Genomic DNA, 24,769 nt, shown 5'->3' on the forward strand with positions numbered 1-24,769 from the left:
CGCTCCAGTGCTGGGGTGGTTGCGGCGCGAGGTGTGCCGCGGTTACTCAGTGGGGCAGTTCTGGTACCTGGTCGGCGCCGAGTGGTGGAGTAGCTGGCTAGCCTATACCGCAGCCGCTGCTGATGGCTGCTGCCGCGCTGCACCGCGGCATATCGACGAGGCTATCGTCTGCGACGAGAGCTTCACCAGCAACTCTACTGGTGAGCATCACCAATGATTGAATCGTTCGTTACAGTAGAATAGAAAAATATTCATTGTCAGAAATATTATTGTTATGTACAATCATAACTTACAATGACAAGGGATAAAATTTAACAAAATATATATACAAAGTGTAAATGATGAAAAATTGTTTGTATGTTTTTTTTTTTTTTTATTGAACTGGATAATGGTAAACAAGCATATAGTCAATATTTTAAGTGGTCACTGTTACTATACACATCAAGTCTTAAGTTGCCTGGGTTGTATCCGGTTCGAAGGACCAAAAATTTTTTTTAGATCGGCTCTTCTCACTATATAGGGGATCGTTTTTTATCACTTGAAAGTACACCGATGGAATAAGCAAGCGGTTCAAGGGCGTAAAAGTATAGCATGAAGCGTCCCGTTCCGTTAACGGGTGGTAAGGTGCGCGGTTGTGTCGGCAAGCGTCGGTTGCAGAGTCGACGGGCTCGCTGGCGTGGCGCGGCGCGGGCGAGGCGGAGTCGCTGTCGCTGGGCAGCGCCAGCAGCAGCGGCGTGAGCAGCGGCGTGGTGCGCAGCCGCGCGCCGCACCCGGGGCCCGTGCGCAACCGCCGCCTGCTGGCCGCCGCCGCGCCGCGCGTGCGCTCGCTCACGGGCGAGGGCGGGCTGCTGCGGCGCGACGTGCCGCTGGCGCGCGGCATCCACTTCGAGCTGCTGCCCGACGCGCTGTGGCGCGCGCTCGCGCTCTGGTACGGCGCGCCCGACCCGCTGCCGCGCCAGGTCAGCCCTTTTTTTTTTTTTTTTTTTTTTTTTTTTTTTTTTTTAACGTCTGCTTTATGCAGACCCATACACCTTGTGGGAGGTTTATGGGTACTGTGGGAGTCCCCCCGTAAGGTGGGGGTGTACCCACCAAAAACCAGACGATATACCCTCGAGGTGCCTGTTACTGCATAATCTATGGTTGCTGAAAGGAGCGTGAAGTGTGAAGCAAATTGCGACGACCCATTAATCAGCAGCCACATTCACGTCATTCGTTACAATTGAATTGCCTTTCATATACCGTTACCTCTTCATTTTCATATATATATATATACATTCCAAATATTGTAAATTTATATAGTTTCAATATTAAAATCATAATTACAACAACAATTCGTTATTTACTGCCAATCCAGTAAACTTAAATTCGAACTACCCAAGGCAAGGGCAAACCAACACACACATGCCCAAATATATGGTCAACTTCGAGCCTCATCTGCGTATCCTGGATCAGCTGAAATACCTGTCAGGTTGGTCGTTCCTTTTTCTCCCATCTTTATTTTCATTTGTGCTATTATCGTACTGTGCTTTAATACGAGTTTATTAAATTTGTTCATTTTTCGTTCTACCTACATATCTACCTGCTCGTAAAAAACCGTAAGTAATTTTCTAACTTCTAATAATTCGCTAAAATGAGTAACGAGGACTATTTTACTGAAGCTGAATCAGACAATTCGTCTAGTTTAAGTGAGCTTAAAAAACAGCGAGGTACTTTAAAGGGACGATTAACTTTATTTGAGAAGTACCTTAATAAATTAAGTAATGTTACTTTGTCTGAAAAACAACAAGCAGAACTACTATTGCGTATAGAATCAGTGTTAAATTTATTCAATTCTTTTAATGAAATACAAGAGCAAATCGAACAATTATGTAGCAGTTCAGAATTACCTAAACAATTGGAATACAGAGAATACTTTGAAAATTTATATTTTGATATGATGTCTGCTGCTAAGTGTTTTATTAAAGTGGACACAGACAAAAGTGAGAGTTCTAAATGTTCACACGCGTCCATTAGTAATAATTCAGTCTCAGTTAAGCTGCCTGAGATCAGGCTAGCCGTATTTGACGGTTCTTACGACCATTGGCTCGAGTACAAACATTCTTATTTATCTATGATTCACAAACGTAGTGATTTAGATGCGATTCAAAAATTTCATTATTTGAAATCCTCGCTCAGGGGTTCTGCACTTGAAGTTATTAGTGCATTGGAATTCACCGCTGTTAATTATACCCACGCATGGGAATTATTAGAGAGTAGGTATCATAATAACCGTTTATTGATCCACAATCACGTTAAATCTTTATTTACTGCACAGTCTATTAATAAAGAGTCACCAATGCAAATTAGAAAGTTAATCGATGTTGTGTTACGTAACCTTCAGGCTCTTAAATCACTAGACGAACCGACAGACTCGTGGGATACATTAATCATTTATATAATGGTGTCTAAATTAGATACCTCCACAGAACGAGAATGGGAAAACCATAAAGGTACCTTATTTTCTAATTTGCAAAAGGGTAAAATAAAATTAGAGGATTTATTAAATTTTTTACGAAATCGTGCCGACATGTTGGACATGGTTCATAACAGCAATTCACGCAAACCACAAAGTCATTTGTCTAATTCTAATAAGTCATTCGATAATAATAATAATATTAGTAGACGGCAGACAAATGTCAATCCACAAGTTCAGCAATCGCATAGTTTCGTGTCTACGCGTAAATACAGTACATCCGACAGGCCGATGCGTCAGTGTGCGTTGTGCGGTAATATGCATTCGTTATACGCTTGTATTAAATTTCTTAACTTACCAGTTCAAGAGAGAATTAAATTTATTAATGAGAAAAAATTATGTTGTAATTGTTTACGTGCGGGACATTCGGTTTCAGAGTGTAATTTCGGTCCGTGCAAGCAATGTCAGAAAAAACATAATAGTTTATTACATAATGAAAGTGTCTACATTGCGTCTACGCCTGTTTCACCAGTGACCAGTGCGCATAATTCACAGTCAGCTGATAAAGGGCAGGTCTCAGTAGTATCACACGCAATGAACTTTATAAATCATGCTCAGTCATCAAATGACAAGGAACCTTCCATATCACTGTCACAAGTGTTATTGTCCACTGCTCTTGTTGAGGTAATGGATAATAACAACAAATATCACACAGCCCGAGCGTTGTTAGACAGTGGTAGTCAAAATTGTTTTGTATCATCAAAGCTATGCGAATTTTTAAACGTATCGATTATACAGTCCACTATACACATATCTGGCGTGGGACATACAGTCTCACAATCAAATAAATTATGCGATATTAATATGCGATCGAAAACGAACGAATATAATACACGAATAAAATGTTTCATATTGCCATGCATCACGTCTAGCTTGCCGTCCACTCATATTGACAGTGCCACACTAAGTATTCCAGACGATATCTGTCTCGCGGATCCTACTTTTAATTCACCGTCAGCGATTGACCTGCTGATAGGTGCAGACGTATTTTGGGACTTGTTGGACGAAGGTCGACTTCGATTACCTAGCGGACCATACCTACAGAAGTCTAAGTTGGGATGGTTACTTTCAGGTCCTTTATTAATTCCTAATAATAACTTGCACAGTAATAAAGTAATTCAGTGTAATTTTGCTCAAATGTCCTCACTCGATATACAACTGCGTAAGTTCTGGGAACTGGAAGAAGTCAGTGGATCGAAGAATCTTCTCACTGAAGACGAACGTCAGTGTGAGGAGTCCTTTATAAACACGACAAAACGAGACAGCAATGGCAGATTTGCAGTTCGAATCCCATTAAAGGAATCGGCGGACGCGCTTGGTGATTCATATGAAAAAGCCAAGTCACGTTTTCTTTCATTAGAGCGCAAGTTAAACAAGTCACCTAAATATAAAGAGATGTACGTTAATTTTATGCGCGAATACATTAACTTAAATCACATGACTCCAATTAAAGAGTACACTCAACCCTGTTATTTTCTTCCTCATCATGGGGTGTTTAGGGAACATAGCATCACTACAAAATTACGTGTAGTGTTTGATGCTAGTGCCACAACTACGACAAATAAGTCGTTAAACGACATACAGCGAATAGGGCCACCATTACAAAACGACATCTTCTCCATTTTACTTCGTTTTCGTAGTTATAAGTACGTAGCGTGCGCAGACGTGGAAAAAATGTATCGTCAAATTTTGATTCAAAACGATCAGCGTACACTGCAACTTATATTGTGGCGGGAAAATTCTACGGACGAATTAGTTGTATATCAATTAAATACGGTAACGTACGGGACGGCTTCGGCTCCCTACCTGAGCATGCGTTGCCTGCGTCAACTGGCATATGAAACTACTGATGATGTTATTGCTAGGGTCATCATCGAAGACTTTTTTGTCGATGATTTAATCACTGGTGATGATGATCCCGTAATTTTGTCTAATATATGCGAAAATGTTTCGACTGTATTAAAATCAGGTTGCTTTCCGTTACGAAAATGGACATTCAACCATGACGTAAACATAAAAACATCTAAAGAATTAGCAATTGGAGAATATTGTCAAAATAAAACACTAGGACTAGGTTGGCAAGTCGACAAAGATGAACTCCATTTTACTACGAGTTTGGAAAATAAGCCTATCATCACAAAACGCACTATTATGTCAATCATTTCGCAAATATATGATCCTTTAGGACTTTTATCTCCGACTATAATTATTGCAAAGATAATGTTACAAAAATTATGGTTGCTCAAAATCGATTGGGACGATGTGGTTCCCATCGACATAGAATGTCAATGGAATCAATTTTTAAATACGTTATCACATCTGCCCGAATTACGTATACCTCGCTATGTCATGAGTGAAGATAAACAAACCTGTGAACTACACATTTTTACCGACGCCTCACAAGACGCATATGGCGCTTGTGCGTACATACGTACTTATAATAGTGACAGTGATTTGCCTATAACTATTAAATTGTTATGTGCGAAAAGCAAAGTGGCACCGGTAAAAACTGTGTGCACTATCCCGCGACTTGAGTTGTGCGGAGCATTACTAGGTGCGCGGTTGTATCATAAAATAATCAATTCACTTAGATTAACATTCACAAGAATAATTTTCTGGACCGACTCCACTATTGTTATCGGTTGGCTTAGAATGTCACCTTATAATTTGAAGACATTTGTTCAAAACCGTGTATCACAGATTAATGAACTTACGGGTGATGCAGTGTGGTTGCATATAGACGGCAAGAGCAACCCTGCTGATATCGTGTCGAGAGGCCTTACATTAAATAAACTTAAACATAATGAATTATGGTGGCACGGGCCATTATTTTTGCGAGACCGTAATTTAACTTATTCAAATAATATTTTTATAGATCAAACTCAATTACCCGAAGTTAAGACTCAACATATTAGCATGGTATGTAATGAATTAAATTATAACAACGAACTGGTTGATTTTAACAGATTCTCGTCATTCAATCGATTACGACGCGCCGGTGCATATGTATTGCGTTTTGTAAATAATATTCGAGTGAGTAAGCTACATCGTACTGTTGGTCCTTTATCTACCAATGAATTAAATGCGTCAGTTATTATGCTGACACAGCTCGCGCAATCACAATCCTTTTCTGAGGAGTATAGTGATTTAGTTAAGCGATCAGTAGTAAAGGCAAAAAGATTGATTGGTTTAAATATTTTCGTGGACGAAAACAAATTAATCCGCGTTGGAGGAAGGTTACGGAACTCGCCCCACTTCGATAATGATAAAAAACACCCAGTCTTATTGTGTAGTAAACATCGATTAACAATATTATTGTTTAGATATGAACATATACAATTGCTACATGGAGGACCACAACTCTTATTAGCTTGTATACGTGAATCCTGGTGGCCTCTAGGAGGACGAAACCTGGCTAGGAAAACAGTACATGACTGTGTCACGTGCACGCGTATGAAGGGAAGAACTTTTCAGCCGTTAATGGGTGATTTACCTGCGGAACGCCTAGAGCCTGGATTTCCATTTATGCGCAGTGGTGTAGATTATGCTGGGCCGGTGATGATATTGAATCGCCGGACCAGAGGAGCTACTCTTAGTAAGGGATATATTTGTTTATTTACTTGTTTGTGTACACGTTCCATACATTTAGAACTAGTCACTAGTCTTTCCACTAATGATTATATCCTTGCATTAAAGCGATTTATATCTCGCCGGGGTAAACCTGCGGAAATCATGTCTGACAACGGTCGAAATTTTGTTGGGGCTGAAAAAGAATTGTATTCATCCATTTATGATAAGAGTAAGGAAATTAAAGATTTTTCATCAAATAATAATATTAAATTCAGCTTCATTCCTCCATACGCTCCTCACTTCGGCGGTTGTTGGGAATTAGGAGTGAAATTATGTAAACACCACCTTCGTCGAGTAGTCGGAAACTCTAATCTTACGTTTGAAGAACTCAGTACGGTATTGGCACAAATTGAAGCCATCCTCAACTCCCGTCCTTTAACTCCTCTCTCGACAGACCCCAATGACCTTCAAGCCCTCACTCCCGCTCACTTCCTCATCGGCCGACCTTTGACAGCGCCGGCCACTAGAGACGTAACTGACAAGCCAACTCACCGCTTGCTGCGCTACGACGTGATTGAGCAGATGAGACAGCACTTTTGGAGACGATGGGCAAAAGAATACGTCTCGGAATTACAATCAAGATCTAAATGGAAGACTAACCAGAGCGAGGTTGAACTCAATAAACTCGTTCTCATTAAAGATGATAACCTGCCTCCACTGCAATGGAAGTTAGGCAGGATAATACGTATTTATCCCGGGACCGATGGTATATCGAGAGTAGCAGATCTTCTTACTTCATCTGGAACTACACGAAGAGCCTTTTCGAAGATCTGTCCATTACCCGTAGAAGCTGATACCGCAGCATCTATTTAATCTTTTGGAACCTGCTGCTTCCAAGGCGGGGCCCATGTTACTGCATAATCTATGGTTGCTGAAAGGAGCGTGAAGTGTGAAGCAAATTGCGACGACCCATTAATCAGCAGCCACATTCACGTCATTCGTTACAATTGAATTGCCTTTCATATACCGTTACCTCTTCATTTTCATATATATATATACATTCCAAATATTGTAAATTTATATAGTTTCAATATTAAAATCATAATTACAACAACAATTCGTTATTTACTGCCAATCCAGTAAACTTAAATTCGAACTACCCAAGGCAAGGGCAAACCAACACACACATGCCCAAATAGTGCCATATGTCGGAGACATGGGTTCGCTTTCGCACTCACCACATCTCCGACGGCAGCGACCCGCCCCTTGATGGTAAGAGCAGGTCTCCTCTCTCAAGATAGGGTGAATGGCGTGCTCACCCTACCACTCGGGGGATGCGCCGGTATATAAGCACATCCCCCAGGACCATTGGGACAATACCTTCCCACAGGTATCACCCCGGCCCCAGTGGGGAAGGAGGAGGGGCGGAACTGGGCACGCCCCTTCTTCTGCGTCTGACTCGTCTGCGGCGGATTGACGGTGCGAGAGTGGCACTCTCCCGCTCCCTTTCCGCCGCCTCCTTCTGCGACATGACGGCATCGCAGAAGACGAGCATTGCTTCCCACGATCTCTCACTGCTCACCATCCGCCGGACTACGGCGGGCAGCGAGAGATCGGTCCCCACTACCGCGGACAAGTCACGACGCTCATCGGCATACGCTGGGCACTCCTCCAGCGTATGCTCCGCCGTGTCCTGGTCCGCTCCACAGGCATGGCACTCCTCCGTCGGCTCCCTGCGCGCGATATGACACAGATATCGCCCAAAGCACCCATGCCCGGACAGTATCTGTGTCATCCTGAAGGTCAGCGGCCTTCGCCGCCTATCCATCCACTTCTTAAGAAGTGGACGGATAGCCTCGACGGTCCTCCGGCCGGCCGATGGCTCGACCAGCCACGCCAGGTCAGCCCTGCATCTCCACAACCAACTGCAACAACTGTTTCTCTTTGTAACATGAAAAACAACTATTTTATAAATGTCAGTTAGGGGGTTTTAGTGGTTGCCCGTCAATATGTAATATTAAAAATATATACTTATGCTGCATTGTAATCTTGTTAGTGGTGTTAATAAGTATAAAAAAATATATACATTCAAGGATTAGTACACTTAAACCAGTAAATTATGAATTTGCCAATGTATGTTTTTTTTTTTTTATTTAATTAATAATTAAAGTAAAATTTATTTCAGGTGATAAGGCCGCCTAACTCGGACGTTGAATTAGAACTGTACCCTCTACAATTGAAAATATTACGACATGTCACAAACACACAGAGTGAGTAAAAAATTGTAATTACACTTAACCTACTGTTATAACCTAAAAATATATTGCTTACATAATTATTTATTTAAACAACATATTTAAAAGTTTAAATGTTGAATTCCTAACAATTTCATACTTTAATCAAAAGAAATTTCTCTAAAAAAAGCTGTACTACATGTTCATTTAACCTTTTAACCGCAGCTTCCCATTTTCCACCAAAATTAAGGACTGATTTTATTATGTACTCGATGGTCGAATAAATAAAGAACAAATGTACAGGAATAAGCCCGGTGAGTGCGTTGGGCGGCGCGGGAGTGTCCATGTACAGCAGCGTGCCGCTCGCCCCCGCCCCCGCGCCTCCTGAGCGGCAGCTCGCCTACTGCGCTGCTTTCTCGCGCCTTGCCACTGTCAAACAGGTATACACACAATGTATTCAATCACTGTCTTCAGTCAATAAACTTCATGTTCTCACATCTGGATCATTGTATTATTATTAATCAGACTACATCGTAACAATGTGGATGCTTTTCTAATACAGTAGTGTCAATTTTAGTGGTACCTACAGTACCTTTTCTGGTACTGTCGAGTAAACGTCACAACGTCACGTCGTACATGTGAGTGTGACAGTGAGAGGTGTGCTATGTCGTCAGGTGTGGACATTTCTGTGCGGCGCGTTGGGGCTGCCGCGCGAGGACGTGCGGCTGTGGGCGGTGGGCGGTGGCGGCGCAGTACTACTGGACGACGAGCGGCCCACCCTGCAAGACCTGAACCTGCCGCCCTCCTCCGCTCTGTTGCTCGAGCGTCGCAACCCAGACCTCACTTGGCCAGAGGAGATTGGCGCGCTCGGGTACGTACTAGATTACTTTACGTCTGCCTCCCACAGACCACCAAAAGACTTGTTTCTTGAACTATGAAGGTGCCAGTACTGCAGTACCGCAACTCGGATCTCTTATATCCCGAAGGTTTATAGATCCTTTTGTATTATCGACGTGTTGACTTTATGTGAATGTTATTGAAGAGCACCTACATTTTATAGCAGCCTTCCTAATGTCACCATGAGAGAACATGGCCCGAATTATGATATTAATTTCTTAAACTAATGCTCATAGTGCTGATTACCGACACTATAAAAATTTTGGAATACCCTGTAGTAGTTTACATACGATAATTAAATTATGAGATTTGAATGCTTTAATTATCGTATGTAAACTACTTTATTTATATATATATATATATATATATATATATATATATATATATATATATATATATATATATATATATATATATATATATATATATATATATATATATATATATATATATATATATATATATATATATATATATATATATATATATATATATATATATATATATATATTGTAAATTTTTTATGAAAAGTTTCGCGACTGACTCTTCGCGAATATCAGTGTTTTGACTGACCATTTTGTGTTACTATGGCACACATGAAGGAATGTTAACAGATTATATTTTGTTTTGTATTTATTTTTTATTTGTGCTTTTTTTATTTTTATTCTTTTGTCTCTTTTGCTGTGTATTCGTGTATGTTTTTTTTTTTAAGGTAATGTAAATAAAGCATCTATAAACAATGTTATTTGTGTGGGTGATAGGGCTGCGGCATCAGGGTGGGACCGACAAGAGCCAGGCGATATATATATATATATATATATATATATATATATATATTTATATTGTAAATTTTTTATGAAAAGTTTCGCGACTGACTCTTGGCCACAGCAGAATATCAGTGTTTTGCTCTTTTAAGGGCAAAGCAATAAACTGAGCTGTGACCATTTTGTGTTACTATGGCACACGCATGAAGGAATGTTAACAAAGGAGATTGTTAGATTATGTATTTTGTTTTTGTATTTATTTTTTATTTGTGCTTTTTTTATTTTTATTCTTTTGTCTCTTTTGCTGTGTATTACGTGTATGTTTTTTTTTTATTGTAATTTGTGTGCTGTAAGTAATGTAAATAAATTGTCTATCTATCTATCTAACAATGTCATTTGTGTGGGTGATAGGGCTGCGGCATCAGGGTGGGACCGACAAGAGCGGCGTGATACGTTGTCGACGGCACAGCTACCCGGCGCCACTGGTCTGCACAACCTCGGAAACACTTGTTTCATGAATGCTGCCATGCAAGCTGTACGTACTAGCAGCGCAATTTTTTATATTTCTTATCCATATCCCCCGCCTTGAAGTTTCGATGACTTATTTTTATGTTATCAGGTATGGAATACGGGTCCGCTACGGCGCTACTTCAACTCAGGCATGCACCTGTATGAAGTAAATACCACTAACCCGCTCGGAACGAAGGGCGCGCTCGCGTTACGATATGGGGAACTCTGCAAAGAGGTCTGTATATTAGCATATTAATTCTTATGATATTTTCCGTTTATAGGTATTTGATGATCATATACATACAGATGTCACTAGTATATATCATCATCATCATATCTGTCTTTAACTGTCTACTACTGAGCATAAGCTTTCTTTCCCTTGAAGGGTTTTGCTAGTGATTGCCACATTTGGCAGGCGGATTGGCAACCGCAGTTAGGTTTTGGAGATGTTTCAAGAGGGACGTTGCTGCTCATCCCTCGTACTCCCTTGATGCCTGTTACGACATCATGTACATGTGAATATGTTTGTTAACTAGTTCCGGTACAGGGATATGTAGTGGTGGGTGCGGTGTGCAGGTGTGGTCGAGCACGGCGCGGTCGGTGGCGCCGCTGCGCGTGCGCTGGGTGGTGGCGCGGCACGCGCGCGCGCTCGGCGGCGGCGGCCAGCACGACGCGCAGGAGCTGCTCGCCTGGCTGCTGGACGCGCTGCACGAGGACCTCAACCGCGCCGCGCCGCGCCCCGCGCCGCCGCCGCCGCACCGCGACTCCGACGGCCGCCCCGACCAGGTACCACCACCACCACCACCACCACCACCACCACCACCAGCACCAGCACGACGCGCAGGAGCTGCTCGCCTGGCTGCTGGACGCGCTGCACGAGGACCTCAACCGCGCCGCGCCGCGCCCGCGCCGCCGCCGCCGCACCGCGACTCCGACGGCCGCCCCGACCAGGTACCACCACCACCACCACCACCACCACCACCACCACCAGCACCAGCACGACGCGCAGGAGCTGCTCGCCTGGCTGCTGGACGCGCTGCACGAGGACCTCAACCGCGCCGCGCCGCGCCCCGCGCCGCCGCCGCCGCACCGCGACTCCGACGGCCGCCCCGACCAGGTACCACCACCACCACCACCACCACCACCACCAGCACCAGCACGACGCGCAGGAGCTGCTCGCCTGGCTGCTGGACGCGCTGCACGAGGACCTCAACCGCGCCGCGCCGCGCCCCGCGCCGCCGCCGCCGCACCGCGACTCCGACGGCCGCCCCGACCAGGTACCACCACCACCACCACCACCACCACCACCACCACCAGCACCAGCACGACGCGCAGGAGCTGCTCGCCTGGCTGCTGGACGCGCTGCACGAGGACCTCAACCGCGCCGCGCCGCGCCCGCGCCGCCGCCGCCGCACCGCGACTCCGACGGCCGCCCCGACCAGGTACCACCACCACCACCACCACCACCACCACCACCACCAGCACCAGCACGACGCGCAGGAGCTGCTCGCCTGGCTGCTGGACGCGCTGCACGAGGACCTCAACCGCGCCGCGCCGCGCCCGCGCCGCCGCCGCCGCACCGCGACTCCGACGGCCGCCCCGACCAGGTACCACCACCACCACCACCACCACCACCACCACCACCAGCACCAGCACGACGCGCAGGAGCTGCTCGCCTGGCTGCTGGACGCGCTGCACGAGGACCTCAACCGCGCCTCCCCGCTCCCGCGCCGCCGCCGCCGCACCGCGACTCCGACGGCCGCCCCGACCAGGTACCACCACCACCACCACCACCACCACCACCACCACCAGCACCAGCACGACGCGCAGGAGCTGCTCGCCTGGCTGCTGGACGCGCTGCACGAGGACCTCAACCGCGCCGCGCCGCGCCCGCGCCGCCGCCGCCGCACCGCGACTCCGACGGCCGCCCCGACCAGGTACCACCACCACCACCACCACCACCACCACCACCACCAGCACCAGCACGACGCGCAGGAGCTGCTCGCCTGGCTGCTGGACGCGCTGCACGAGGACCTCAACCGCGCCGCGCCGCGCCCGCGCCGCCGCCGCCGCACCGCGACTCCGACGGCCGCCCCGACCAGGTACCACCACCACCACCACCACCACCACCACCACCACCAGCACCAGCACGACGCGCAGGAGCTGCTCGCCTGGCTGCTGGACGCGCTGCACGAGGACCTCAACCGCGCCGCGCCGCGCCCGCGCCGCCGCCGCCGCACCGCGACTCCGACGGCCGCCCCGACCAGGTACCACCACCACCACCACCACCACCACCACCACCACCAGCACCAGCACGACGCGCAGGAGCTGCTCGCCTGGCTGCTGGACGCGCTGCACGAGGACCTCAACCGCGCCGCGCCGCGCCCCGCGCCGCCGCCGCCGCACCGCGACTCCGACGGCCGCCCCGACCAGGTACCACCACCACCACCACCACCACCACCACCAGCACCAGCACGACGCGCAGGAGCTGCTCGCCTGGCTGCTGGACGCGCTGCACCTCAACCGCGCCGCGCCGCGCCCGCGCCGCCGCCCACCGCGACTCCGACGGCCGCCCCGACCAGGTACCACCACCACCACCACCACCACCACCACCAGCACCAGCACGACGCGCAGGAGCTGCTCGCCTGGCTGCTGGACGCGCTGCACGAGGACCTCAACCGCGCCGCGCCGCGCCCCGCGCCGCCGCCGCCGCACCGCGACTCCGACGGCCGCCCCGACCAGGTACCACCACCACCACCAGCACGACGCGCAGGAGCTGCTCGCCTGGCTGCTGGACGCGCTGCACGAGGACCTCAACCGCGCCGCGCCGCGCCCCGCGCCGCCGCCGCCGCACCGCGACTCCGACGGCCGCCCCGACCAGGTACCACCACCACCACCACCACCACCACCACCACCACCAGCACCAGCACGACGCGCAGGAGCTGCTCGCCTGGCTGCTGGACGCGCTGCACGAGGACCTCAACCGCGCCGCGCCGCGCCCGCGCCGCCGCCGCCGCACCGCGACTCCGACGGCCGCCCCGACCAGGTACCACCACCACCACCACCACCACCACCACCACCAGCACCAGCACGACGCGCAGGAGCTGCTCGCCGGGCTGCTGGACGCGCTGCACGAGGACCTCAACCGCGCCGCGCCGCGCCCCGCGCCGCCGCCGCCGCACCGCGACTCCGACGGCCGCCCCGACCAGGTACCACCACCACCACCACCACCACCACCACCACCACCAGCACCAGCACGACGCGCAGGAGCTGCTCGCCTGGCTGCTGGACGCGCTGCACGAGGACCTCAACCGCGCCGCGCCGCGCCCGCGCCGCCGCCGCCGCACCGCGACTCCGACGGCCGCCCCGACCAGGTACCACCACCACCACCACCACCACCACCACCACCACCAGCACCAGCACGACGCGCAGGAGCTGCTCGCCTGGCTGCTGGACGCGCTGCACGAGGACCTCAACCGCGCCGCGCCGCGCCCCGCGCCGCCGCCGCCGCACCGCGACTCCGACGGCCGCCCCGACCAGGTACCACCACCACCACCACCACCACCACCACCAGCACCAGCACGACGCGCAGGAGCTGCTCGCCTGGCTGCTGGACGCGCTGCACGAGGACCTCAACCGCGCCGCGCCGCGCCCCGCGCCGCCGCCGCCGCACCGCGACTCCGACGGCCGCCCCGACCAGGTACCACCACCACCACCACCACCACCACCACCACCAGCACCAGCACGACGCGCAGGAGCTGCTCGCCTGGCTGCTGGACGCGCTGCACGAGGACCTCAACCGCGCCGCGCCGCGCCCCGCGCCGCCGCCGCCGCACCGCGACTCCGACGGCCGCCCCGACCAGGTACCACCACCACCACCACCACCACCACCACCAGCACCAGCACGACGCGCAGGAGCTGCTCGCCTGGCTGCTGGACGCGCTGCACGAGGACCTCAACCGCGCCGCGCCGCGCCCGCGCCGCCGCCGCCGCACCGCGACGACGCCGCCGGCCACGCCCTGCTCCAACCAGGACCACCACCACCACCACCACCACCACCAGCACCAGCACGACGCGCAGGAGCTGCTCGCCTGGCTGCTGGACGCGCTGCACGAGGACCTCAACCGCGCCGCGCCGCGCCCGCGCCGCCGCCGCCGCACCGCGACTCCGACGGCCGCCCCGACCAGGTACCACCACCACCACCACCACCACCACCACCACCACCAGCACCAGCACGACGCGCAGGAGCTGCTCGCCTGGCTGCTGGACGCGCTGCACGAGGACCTCAACCGCGCCGCGCCGCCCCCGCGCCGCCGCCGCCGCACCGCGACTCCGACGGCCGCCCCGACCAGGTACCACCACCACCACCACCACCACCACCACCACCACCAGCACCAGCACGACGCGCAGGAGCTGCTCGCCTGGCTGCTGGACGCGCTGCACGAGGACCTCAACCGCGCCGCGCCGCGCCCCGCGCCGCCGCCGCCGCACCGCGACTCCGACGGCCGCCCCGACCAGGTACCACCACCACCACCACCACCACCACCACCAGCACCAGCACGACGCGCAGGAGCTGCTCGCCTGGCTGCTGGACGCGCTGCACGAGGACCTCAACCGCGCCGCGCCGCGCCCGCGCCGCCGCCGCCGCACCGCGACTCCGACGGCCGCCCCGACCAGGTACCACCACCACCACCACCACCACCACCACCACCACCAGCACCAGCACGACGCGCAGGAGCTGCTCGCCTGGCTGCTGGACGCGCTGCACGAGGACCTCAACCGCGCCGCGCCGCGCCGCGCCGCCGCCGCCGCACCGCGACTCCGACGGCCGCCCCGACCAGGTACCACCACCACCACCACCACCACCACCACCACCACCAGCACCAGCACGACGCGCAGGAGCTGCTCGCCTGGCTGCTGGACGCGCTGCACGAGGACCTCAACCGCGCCGCGCCGCGCCCCCCGCCGCCGCCGCCGCACCGCGACTCCGACGGCCGCCCCGACCAGGTACCACCACCACCACCACCACCACCACCACCACCACCAGCACCAGCACGACGCGCAGGAGCTGCTCGCCTGGCTGCTGGACGCGCTGCACGAGGACCTCAACCGCGCCGCGCCGCGCCCGCGCCGCCGCCGCCGCACCGCGACTCCGACGGCCGCCCCGACCAGGTACCACCACCACCACCACCACCACCACCACCACCACCAGCACCAGCACGACGCGCAGGAGCTGCTCGCCTGGCTGCTGGACGCGCTGCACGAGGACCTCAACCGCGCCGCGCCGCGCCCGCGCCGCCGCCGCCGCACCGCGACTCCGACGGCCGCCCCGACCAGTACCACCACCACCACCACCACCACCACCACCACCACCAGCACCAGCACGACGCGCAGGAGCTGCTCGCCTGGCTGCTGGACGCGCTGCACGAGGACCACAACCTCGCCGCGCCGCGGCCCGCGCCGCCGCCGCCGCACCGCGACTCCGACGGCCGCCCCGACCAGGTACCACCACCACCACCACCACCACCACCACCACCACCAGCACCAGCACGACGCGCAGGAGCTGCTCGCCTGGCTGCTGGACGCGCTGCACGAGGACCTCAACCGCGCCGCGCCGCGCCCCGCGCCGCCGCCGCCGCACCGCGACTCCGACGGCCGCCCCGACCAGGTACCACCACCACCACCACCACCACCACCACCACCACCAGCACCAGCACGACGCGCAGGAGCTGCTCGCCTGGCTGCTGGACGCGCTGCACGAGGACCTCAACCGCGCCGCGCCTCCCCCCGCGCCGCCGCCGCCGCACCGCGACTCCGACGGCCGCCCCGACCAGGTACCACCACCACCACCACCACCACCACCACCACCACCAGCACCAGCACGACGCGCAGGAGCTGCTCGCCTGGCTGCTGGACGCGCTGCACGAGGACCTCAACCGCGCCGCGCCGCGCCCCGCGCCGCCGCCGCCGCACCGCGACTCCGACGGCCGCCCCGACCAGGTACCACCACCACCACCACCACCACCACCACCAGCACCAGCACGACGCGCAGGAGCTGCTCGCCTGGCTGCTGGACGCGCTGCACGAGGACCTCAACCGCGCCGCGCCGCGCCCCGCGCCGCCGCCGCCGCACCGCGACTCCGACGGCCGCCCCGACCAGGTACCACCACCACCACCACCACCACCACCACCAGCACCAGCACGACGCGCAGGAGCTGCTCGCCTGGCTGCTGGACGCGCTGCACGAGGACCTCAACCATTACCATGTTATTACAATAGTGATATAATGTTCACGATGTGGTGCAGGAGGTGGCGGCGGAGGCGTGGGCGAGCCACACAGCCCGCAACCAGTCTATCATGACGGACCTGTTCTACGGGCAGCTCAAGTCCAAGGTGCGCTGCGACACCTGCGGCCACGAGTCCGTGCGCTTCGACGCCTTCAATATGCTCAGTCTACCGCTGCCCATGGAGTCCTCGTTGCGGTGTGAGGTGCGCGGTGAGTACGAACTTCTTTCGATCTTATTATTATAGATTTTGAAGAATTTCAATATATTTATTTACTTAATGGGCGACACAGTATAACCATAACACAAAATGGTCCTTCGAACCGGATTACTGATGGATAGTACGGGTGTATTATTCCATCAATAATCCGATTCGAAGGACAATTTTATGTGTACATAGATAGATGGATAGATAGATAAACACTTTATTTGAGTCTTCTATGACACGTAAATTTACAATAAAAATACTACAATACAACCAAATAAGTTACATAATTATGAGAATAGAACACAAAGATAAAATACAAAAATATCTTTTCGCCATCTGTGTCGCGGTACCCAAATATATACTGTATCCAGGTGTACCAGGTTTCACTGGCAGCGCTACTTGTACACAATAACAATTATTCAATGTAAACAGTTTCTTTTTTAAATAAAATTTACAACGTTAAGGTCAAGTGATGTGTAAACTTACAATATACAGAGGAATAACACCTGAGTCCTCAGGAATGGCAACGAGTGGGGGTATCATGGGCGAAACAGTATACTCTGTTATGTCCATGGTACTGCTCATGTCTATAGGCGACGGTTACCACTTTCCATCAGGTGGGCCGTCAACTTATTTGCCATTCGAAGTAGCATAAAAAAAATGACAATATTTGTCGTTGGTCGTTCGTAGTGATGCGGTTAGACGGTTCGGTACCAGTCAAGTACGGGGTGCGTGTCAACACGGAGGGGACATATTTGGACCTCAAAAATAAGCTCTCAGAATTGTGTGAGCTCCCGCCGGAGTGGTGAGTGCCGAAATAATGTTAACTATGTAAACCGGAGGGAAGGCATTGTTAGTGATACAGGCTGCCACTTCCATAGAGAGCAATCTGTCAAAAAATATCCTGTCAGGTCGTCCTCCTCGTTGCCCCCCTGGAAACCATCATGCTCTCCAGGTGTATTCATCACGATGGGCTAACTGGCCTGACTTTTCATTCTCACCTTTCGTCCGTCACTGGTGTCCCGCCAGCGTGTACTGTTAGCACAGGCGGGGTTACCATTCCATTATCATCCATTAAAATAAACTACGAGTCAAAATCTACATTATCGTCGATTGTATGTATGTGTATATATTAATATGGTCCCATCAAATCGAACTTAATATGTCTACATGATGAAATTATCTGCATGATACTTATATGTTGAACAAAAGAAAGCTACATAAGATGGTTTCATGAAAATACCTTATATGGAGCGATTACATCAAGTTGTGATATATATTTGAAATATATTTTTTTATTAGGAGTTAGTAGAAGTGGAAACATTTATGTATTTTTTTGACAATTTTGAAGTGATTCTAATACTTTTTGTGAATAATTACGTTTATTTGGTCATATTTTCATTTGGTACTTTCATTTGTGACGCATCCTTCTTTCTACTTATCGATACATGATTTCATGTTCTAAATTCAAATATTTAAAAACTAAAGTTCACATGGAACTTTTCGTTTTAAAATAAGAATAGGCATATTAATGGTCAATATCAATGTAGTCACAAATTAAGTAATTTTTTTTTTTTTTTTTATATAAAAACCCTGTGTGCCAGTATGTTGATCGCGGAGCTGTCTGGTGCAACCATCGGCCGCATATGCGACGACGGCGCCAAGATTAGCGCCGCCACCGCCAACGAGCTGTATGCCTACGAGACGCCGCGTCCGGAATGCAGCCACTGCACCGACTGCGCCGGCTGTACCGATTGCAACCACTGCAGCGACGCCAGCGGCGCGGCCTCCGACTGTGACCACGCGCCGCAGCACAACGGTCAGACCACACCTGTTACTAGTCTCTTTTTATATATAACACTTACAGGCCACTAAAATTTTGCTTATTTTTAAGATAGATTTTTTATACAACTTAAAATGGCAAACAAGCTGATGGCCCACCTGATGGAAAGTGGTAACCGTCGCCTATAGACATAAGCAGTACCATGGACATAATAGAGTATACTGTTTCACCCATGATACCCCCCATGCGTTGTCATTCCTGAGAACTCGAGTGTTATTCCTCTGTACCCTGTAAATTCAGTTGTGTTTGCATGGCTGTGTTTCGGTTTGAAGAGTGGGATATGGCAGTGAATTTACAGAGTACAGAGGAATAACACCTGAGTCCTCAGGAATGGCAACGCATGGGAGGTATCATGGGTGAAACAGTATACTCTGTTATGTCCATAGTTATATACAGCTCATGTCTATAGGCGACGGTTACCACTTACCATCCGGTGGGCCGTCAGCTCGTTTGCCATACAAAAAAATATATTATATCACTGTGATAGGGAAAAAATAATGTCACGTAGTAACAATGAATTGAATAAAGCAATAATCAGAATATGCGTGGTGCAGGGTGGTGCGAGGAGGGCAGCCCGTGGGCGGAGGTGAGTGTGCCTCGCGCCGGCAATCCTTCCTCACTCTGCATGCCCGCACTCTTCTGCTTCAAGGTTAGCTACCGGCACACGCACACGCACACGCACACGCGCCGCGCACACACGCCCACACACGCCCACACACGCCCACACACGTGCACACACGCGTCCACACATTGTTCCGCTCTCTGATAGTAATTCATAATAATAATTCTTTATTTGAAACAAAAACATTGATTACAATTTTATTGAAAAAACGACGATATCCGCAGAAGTTATAAAACTGTGTCGCGAATAAAATTATGTAAAATCAAATGTTACAGGTGACATGCAGCAATAATGCAATATTTTCTACGCCATTTTTAGGGTTCCGTAACAAAAGAAATATAGAAGAACCCTTGGTAACCCTTGGGAAGAATGGTGTTGTTTTTTACTGTTCAATATTTAAGAATAAAGATTTTTTTTTAATTAAAATAACGTTGCTTCCAGGGGGTCTGCCAAGAAATGAAATTCCGATTTTTCGGACTCGATTTCGTGTTTTGTTCGTGCCGAAATCGGCGCAGAAAATGGAGTTTAACATTTCGTTTGTCAAAATTGTTACCATAAAAGTCCAAAGGAATGGTATTCTAATCTTAAATTATATAGATAGAGTGTCTCCATACAAATGCTTCGAGAAAAACAGGTCAAATTTTTCATACAATTTTGCATGATAAATAGTTATGAGTGATTCCTTTATAACTTCTATATTTATTTTGTCTTATAATTTCTGCATCTTTTCAATGCGTAAACACTCATTTATTTATTAAATAATACATCAAGATACATTATGTGTGTAAGTAAATAAAACACTGATAAAAAAACAAGTCAGCTAATTTGACAATTAGCTGGCAAAAAGTTGACCCGTTATTGAGGCTCGAAACTCTATCTATATAATGTAAAAGGAGGTATGTCTAAGCTTATGGTTATTTCCATTACCCGCCATGTCTACCATCAGCCTGTCACTCTCAGTAAATATATATTAAATGTGTTAAAGCACCAAAAGTCAAAGGAACCAGTGAAATGGCAGAGTAAGGAAATATCGCCTCTGGATGTATAATTAATCTGACATAGTTTTTTTTTTACAATAATTAGTTTTTTTTTTTCTCTAACAGTAAATAGAACTTAGAATGTATGTAATTTGAGATTATAGAGTGTGGAGAGTAGCTATCATAACATTTAATCCATCTACAACAAGATAAAACAGCTGTAGCAATTTGTTGTTCTCTTTTTGTTGTTTTTTTTTTCATATTCGTGTTTCAACCGTGAAGCAGTTGTGTTTGCATGGCTGTGTTTCGGTTTGAAGGGTGGGATATGACAGTGAATTTACCGGGTACAGAGGAATAACACCTGAGTCCTCAGGAATGGCAACGCATGGGGGGTATCATGGGTGAAACAGTGTACTCTGTTATGTCCATGGTACTGCTCGTGTCTATAGGCGACGGTTACCACTTTACATCAGGTGGGCCGTCAGCTTGTTTGCCATTCTAAGTTGTATTAAAAAAAAATCTCATATTGGGCGCTTTTATGCCATACATATTAGATATAGCCATTGAATAATTAAAACCCTATATTCAGCAGTTTAGTTTTTAAACCATAATAATCATAATTTTGTCAAAATTTAAGTGGATTTTTTATTTTGTATGATGATTTTTCATTGTGTACTTTCAAAACGAGCTATATTTTTCCACTATGGCCATAAAACCGCACCATATGCTATAAAAGTGCCCCTCAATGAAATACAAAACATGAAACTACAATATCATTTTGCATTACAAGAAACAACACAGGTCGATGATGAAGGAATCGAACTCGCCGTCTCACTCTGCTTATTTGAATGTACAGTTAGTGTGAGTGAGATAGAAGTGGCGGGAAAATACGTTAATCGTACGCAGTTTAAATGGTAATTGGTGTGGGTTACTAAAAACAAATTGTAAAAAAATACTAACCCTCATAGACATGAAAACGTGGAATTAACTAATAAATCTATTTGATTGGTATATTGTATTGTTTTGTCTCTTTTATTCGTGCTAATTTCTCAATTTGGAAGAATGTGATAACATGCTAATAGTCATAATAGGTTTGCTCGAGTTTTTAATTTTTACCACAGGGAGACTTTGTACAAAAGTCAATAAATAAGAAAATAAATAATTTGTACCACGTGACATGCTAATAAATATAAATAAATAAATAAATATACTAACTACTAATTTTCTAGAGGCGTATCTGTCAATAAAAAAAAAATAGTACATAGCGAAATTTAAAAAGTATTTCTAAATAAACGTATAGGTCATATTTTAAATACTCCATCTGTAGTTTAAAACGCAAGTTCTAAGTTTCCTAAATCGAACCGACCTTAAAAAAACATTATTGAAGGTAGGTTACACATTACAAATTCATGTTCATACCAAATTATCGTGTATTTCAATGTGCGTAAAGTATAATTTAGAACGGTGATTCCCAACGTGAGGGCCACGCCCCACAGGGGGGCAATTTGATAGTTAGGGGCAGGGGTGGGGCAATTAAAAAATGGACTCGAAGCGTTTTTAATCATCTTGCTCGTGTCAAATTTAACAAAAAAAATGCAGGTATAATTTTGTTTGACGGTACTAAAATATCAACTAAGCAATTAGAGTCGTCAAGTAAACTTTGTCGGGAAAAATTATGTATGTGGGTATAAAAATTTTAGAAATGTTCAAGTGGGGCGTGGCACAAAAATGGTTGGGAAACATTGATTTAGAATAGCATTCATCATCTGTCACTCATTGCATATTTACACGAACTACTGTGACGTCGCCACGCTATAGACTCTGCATTTTTGTTCTAGCATTATTCGAATATTTTTGTATATCTTTGGAAAAAAAAAAAGAAATGGGCTCGATTCTTAACACGTTAAAGACCGCTTGCCCACCGGTGGTTCACTCCGCAACATTACCGTCCCGCGTGTCCACGGATGGGTACTATGTACAGTAGTTTAAATAGATAATAAATGCCGGTCCACATGTGGGAAATATGATTTTGCGATGCGGTCTTAAACGTGCGAAGTGTCATTCTTTACCTCTAGATAGAATTGAATTAACAATATTTTATAATTTAGTTCTCTGTGATTGTTATTATGGATTTGCTAAATTATAAATAAAATTTTCAATGAGAGGGAATGATGCCTCGAGCTTAATGTACATTTTGTATTATATTAGTATTCGATGTGTACATATTATATTAGAGATTGCTTCAAGCATTGTAAGTTGGTTTTGACGATTTATTTTTAATATAATAGCATTCATTTTGAAATTGAAATTTACCAGGGGGAGACTTTGTACAAAAGTCGATTGCTTGGGTACCTCTGTCCCATTCGTGTTTCTACCGTGAAGCAGTTGTGTTTGCATTGTTGTGTTTCGGTTTGAAGGGTGGGATATGGCGTGAATTTACTGGGTACGGAGGAATAACATCCGAGTCCTCAGGAATGGCAACGCATGGGGGGTATCATGGACGAAACAGTATACTCTGTTATGTCGATAATACTGCTCATGTCTATAGGCGACGGTTACCATTTTCCATCAGGTGGGCCGTCAGCTTGTTTGCCATTCTAAGTTTTATAAAAAAAAATTGAATTCGCCAAGTATTATAATAATACCTCTATTTACAAATGAGAGGATGCACACTTAAGCTTGATAATGTTTGTGTTACTTTAAAAAAAATATTAAATTAGCTATGTAAAACACTGTAAGTGAATTGTTCATCGTAAAACAAGAACCATAATAAAATCTATACATATTACTTGTTTTCCTCGCATATTTGCTATTTGTTTATTTAATTTAGAAGCTTGTGCTATTAGTGTTAGAAATAGGTAATGACAAAAAAAAAAAACAATTTTAAATTTTCTATTTAATATCTTTATGACTTTCTATTGTTGTCATTACAAGAAAATAGTACAACGGATTTTATGCAATTTAATATTCGGGTAAACAATAGGTGTTTAATTTTTCATAACCCATTTTACACCCCTAATAGACACTGCAGTTAATTCAAATTTACAAATAAAAAAAATTGTTTTCCCCCGATAATTGAATAAGAATTTTTGACCCTTAAGATTTTTATATATAAATTGTTATTATACAGCGCTTTAGTTCTTTTTTTTTTTTTTAAATAATCTCATATTTATGTATTTAAATTAATTTTGTCAAAGGATTGGATCCTCATTGTCACATTGTCTTACATGAAGCACTCTCTTTATAATAACTATAATGAGATATAATGATTAACTAGTAAAGAACACCGTCCTATGTTAAGTACGCCATGTGTACATAGAATTTAAACTTTAACGCACAGTGCGTTAAAGTTTAAATTAAATAAATATCCTTCCTTACCTCAAATCTGCAAGTATTCGTAGAACGTATATAAACCAGCTTAACAATGCTTTGGTCACGTACGACGTGAACTATAATATTAATCGATGGTGAATTCCAGCGGTCGAGGTCAGAAATTCTGGTGTCGCAGAGTCCGCCGAACACCTTCTACGGCAACCAGGACCACACGTACAGTGACAACCCGGACTACCGCAGCAATACGTTGCCAAAGGGTCTGAAGCGAAACATCGGCAGCTCGCCCACCCTGAGTGTCAAGTCTCTCAATATGAAACCGTCGACACCAAGACTGGGCAAGGTCAAGTTCTGTTCGTCTCCGTCTAACATGTGCCAGATGAACGAGATGGAGAGTCCGATCCAGAAGGGCTCGTTGCAGTATTTAATTGCAGTGCATAGGTAAGTGTATGCATAGCCGTTTGAGAAATGCATGGATTTGTTATCTATTTTTATTAAAATATCTTAGGCTTATTAATATATGTTTTTTTTTTTGATGGGTGAAAATGGTATGGTAACCCCGCCTGCGCTAACAGGATACGCTGGCGGAGCACCAGTGAAGGGTGATAGGTGAGAATGAAAACAGGCCAGTTAGCACATCATGATGAATTCATCAGGAATTAATCATGATAGTTTCCAGGGAGAACCGCGAAGAGGTCGACCTGGTTGGATATATTGCTAGCAATCCCCTTCCCCCCTATTAATATATGTTAGGCTTCGTGATCACACCAATCGCCTAGTTTACAGGTAGGATTGCCCGTGTTACTCGGGTACAATTAGGACACTCAAAGCAAAACTACTGTAGCCTGTACTATCAGCCGTGTAGGTCCCGGCATAGAATGGGCCACCCCTTCCTTTCCCGTGGGTGTCGTAAGACGCGACTGAGGGAAGCGAGGGATGCACAGCAGCGTCCCTCTTAAAACATCACTAGAAGCCAAACTGCGGTCGCCAACCCGCCTGTCAAACTTGGCGACTATTA

At 48.1% G+C, this 24,769-nt stretch overlaps 2 protein-coding genes across 2 annotated transcripts in view; both read left to right on the forward strand.

Annotated features, from left to right (window-relative positions):
- The window catches only part of LOC113510332 (ubiquitin carboxyl-terminal hydrolase 32), a 61,632-nt gene that overhangs the window by 24,318 nt on the left and 12,545 nt on the right, over positions 1-24,769 (forward strand). Inside the window, exons 7-19 of the mRNA XM_052895925.1 lie at positions 9-200; positions 658-959; positions 8,268-8,352; positions 8,620-8,756; positions 8,991-9,187; positions 10,389-10,512; positions 10,597-10,722; positions 11,064-11,273; positions 16,794-16,983; positions 17,670-17,784; positions 18,584-18,798; positions 19,377-19,471; positions 23,900-24,192. Of these exons, the coding sequence (XP_052751885.1) occupies positions 9-200; positions 658-959; positions 8,268-8,352; positions 8,620-8,756; positions 8,991-9,187; positions 10,389-10,512; positions 10,597-10,722; positions 11,064-11,273; positions 16,794-16,983; positions 17,670-17,784; positions 18,584-18,798; positions 19,377-19,471; positions 23,900-24,192 (2,281 nt within the window). The remainder of the gene's footprint in view (positions 1-8; positions 201-657; positions 960-8,267; positions 8,353-8,619; positions 8,757-8,990; positions 9,188-10,388; positions 10,513-10,596; positions 10,723-11,063; positions 11,274-16,793; positions 16,984-17,669; positions 17,785-18,583; positions 18,799-19,376; positions 19,472-23,899; positions 24,193-24,769) is intronic.
- On the forward strand, positions 1,024-6,957 carry LOC128200932 (uncharacterized). Its single transcript, XM_052895923.1, has one exon. The coding sequence runs from the start codon at positions 1,631-1,633 to the stop codon at positions 6,953-6,955; it is 5,325 nt and encodes a 1,774-aa protein (XP_052751883.1). The 5' UTR covers positions 1,024-1,630; the 3' UTR covers positions 6,956-6,957.

Source organism: Galleria mellonella, unplaced genomic scaffold (genome assembly GCF_026898425.1).
Source record: "Galleria mellonella isolate WM207_F2 unplaced genomic scaffold, CSIRO_AGI_GalMel_v1 utg312, whole genome shotgun sequence".
Classification (NCBI taxonomy): domain Eukaryota; kingdom Metazoa; phylum Arthropoda; class Insecta; order Lepidoptera; family Pyralidae; genus Galleria; species Galleria mellonella.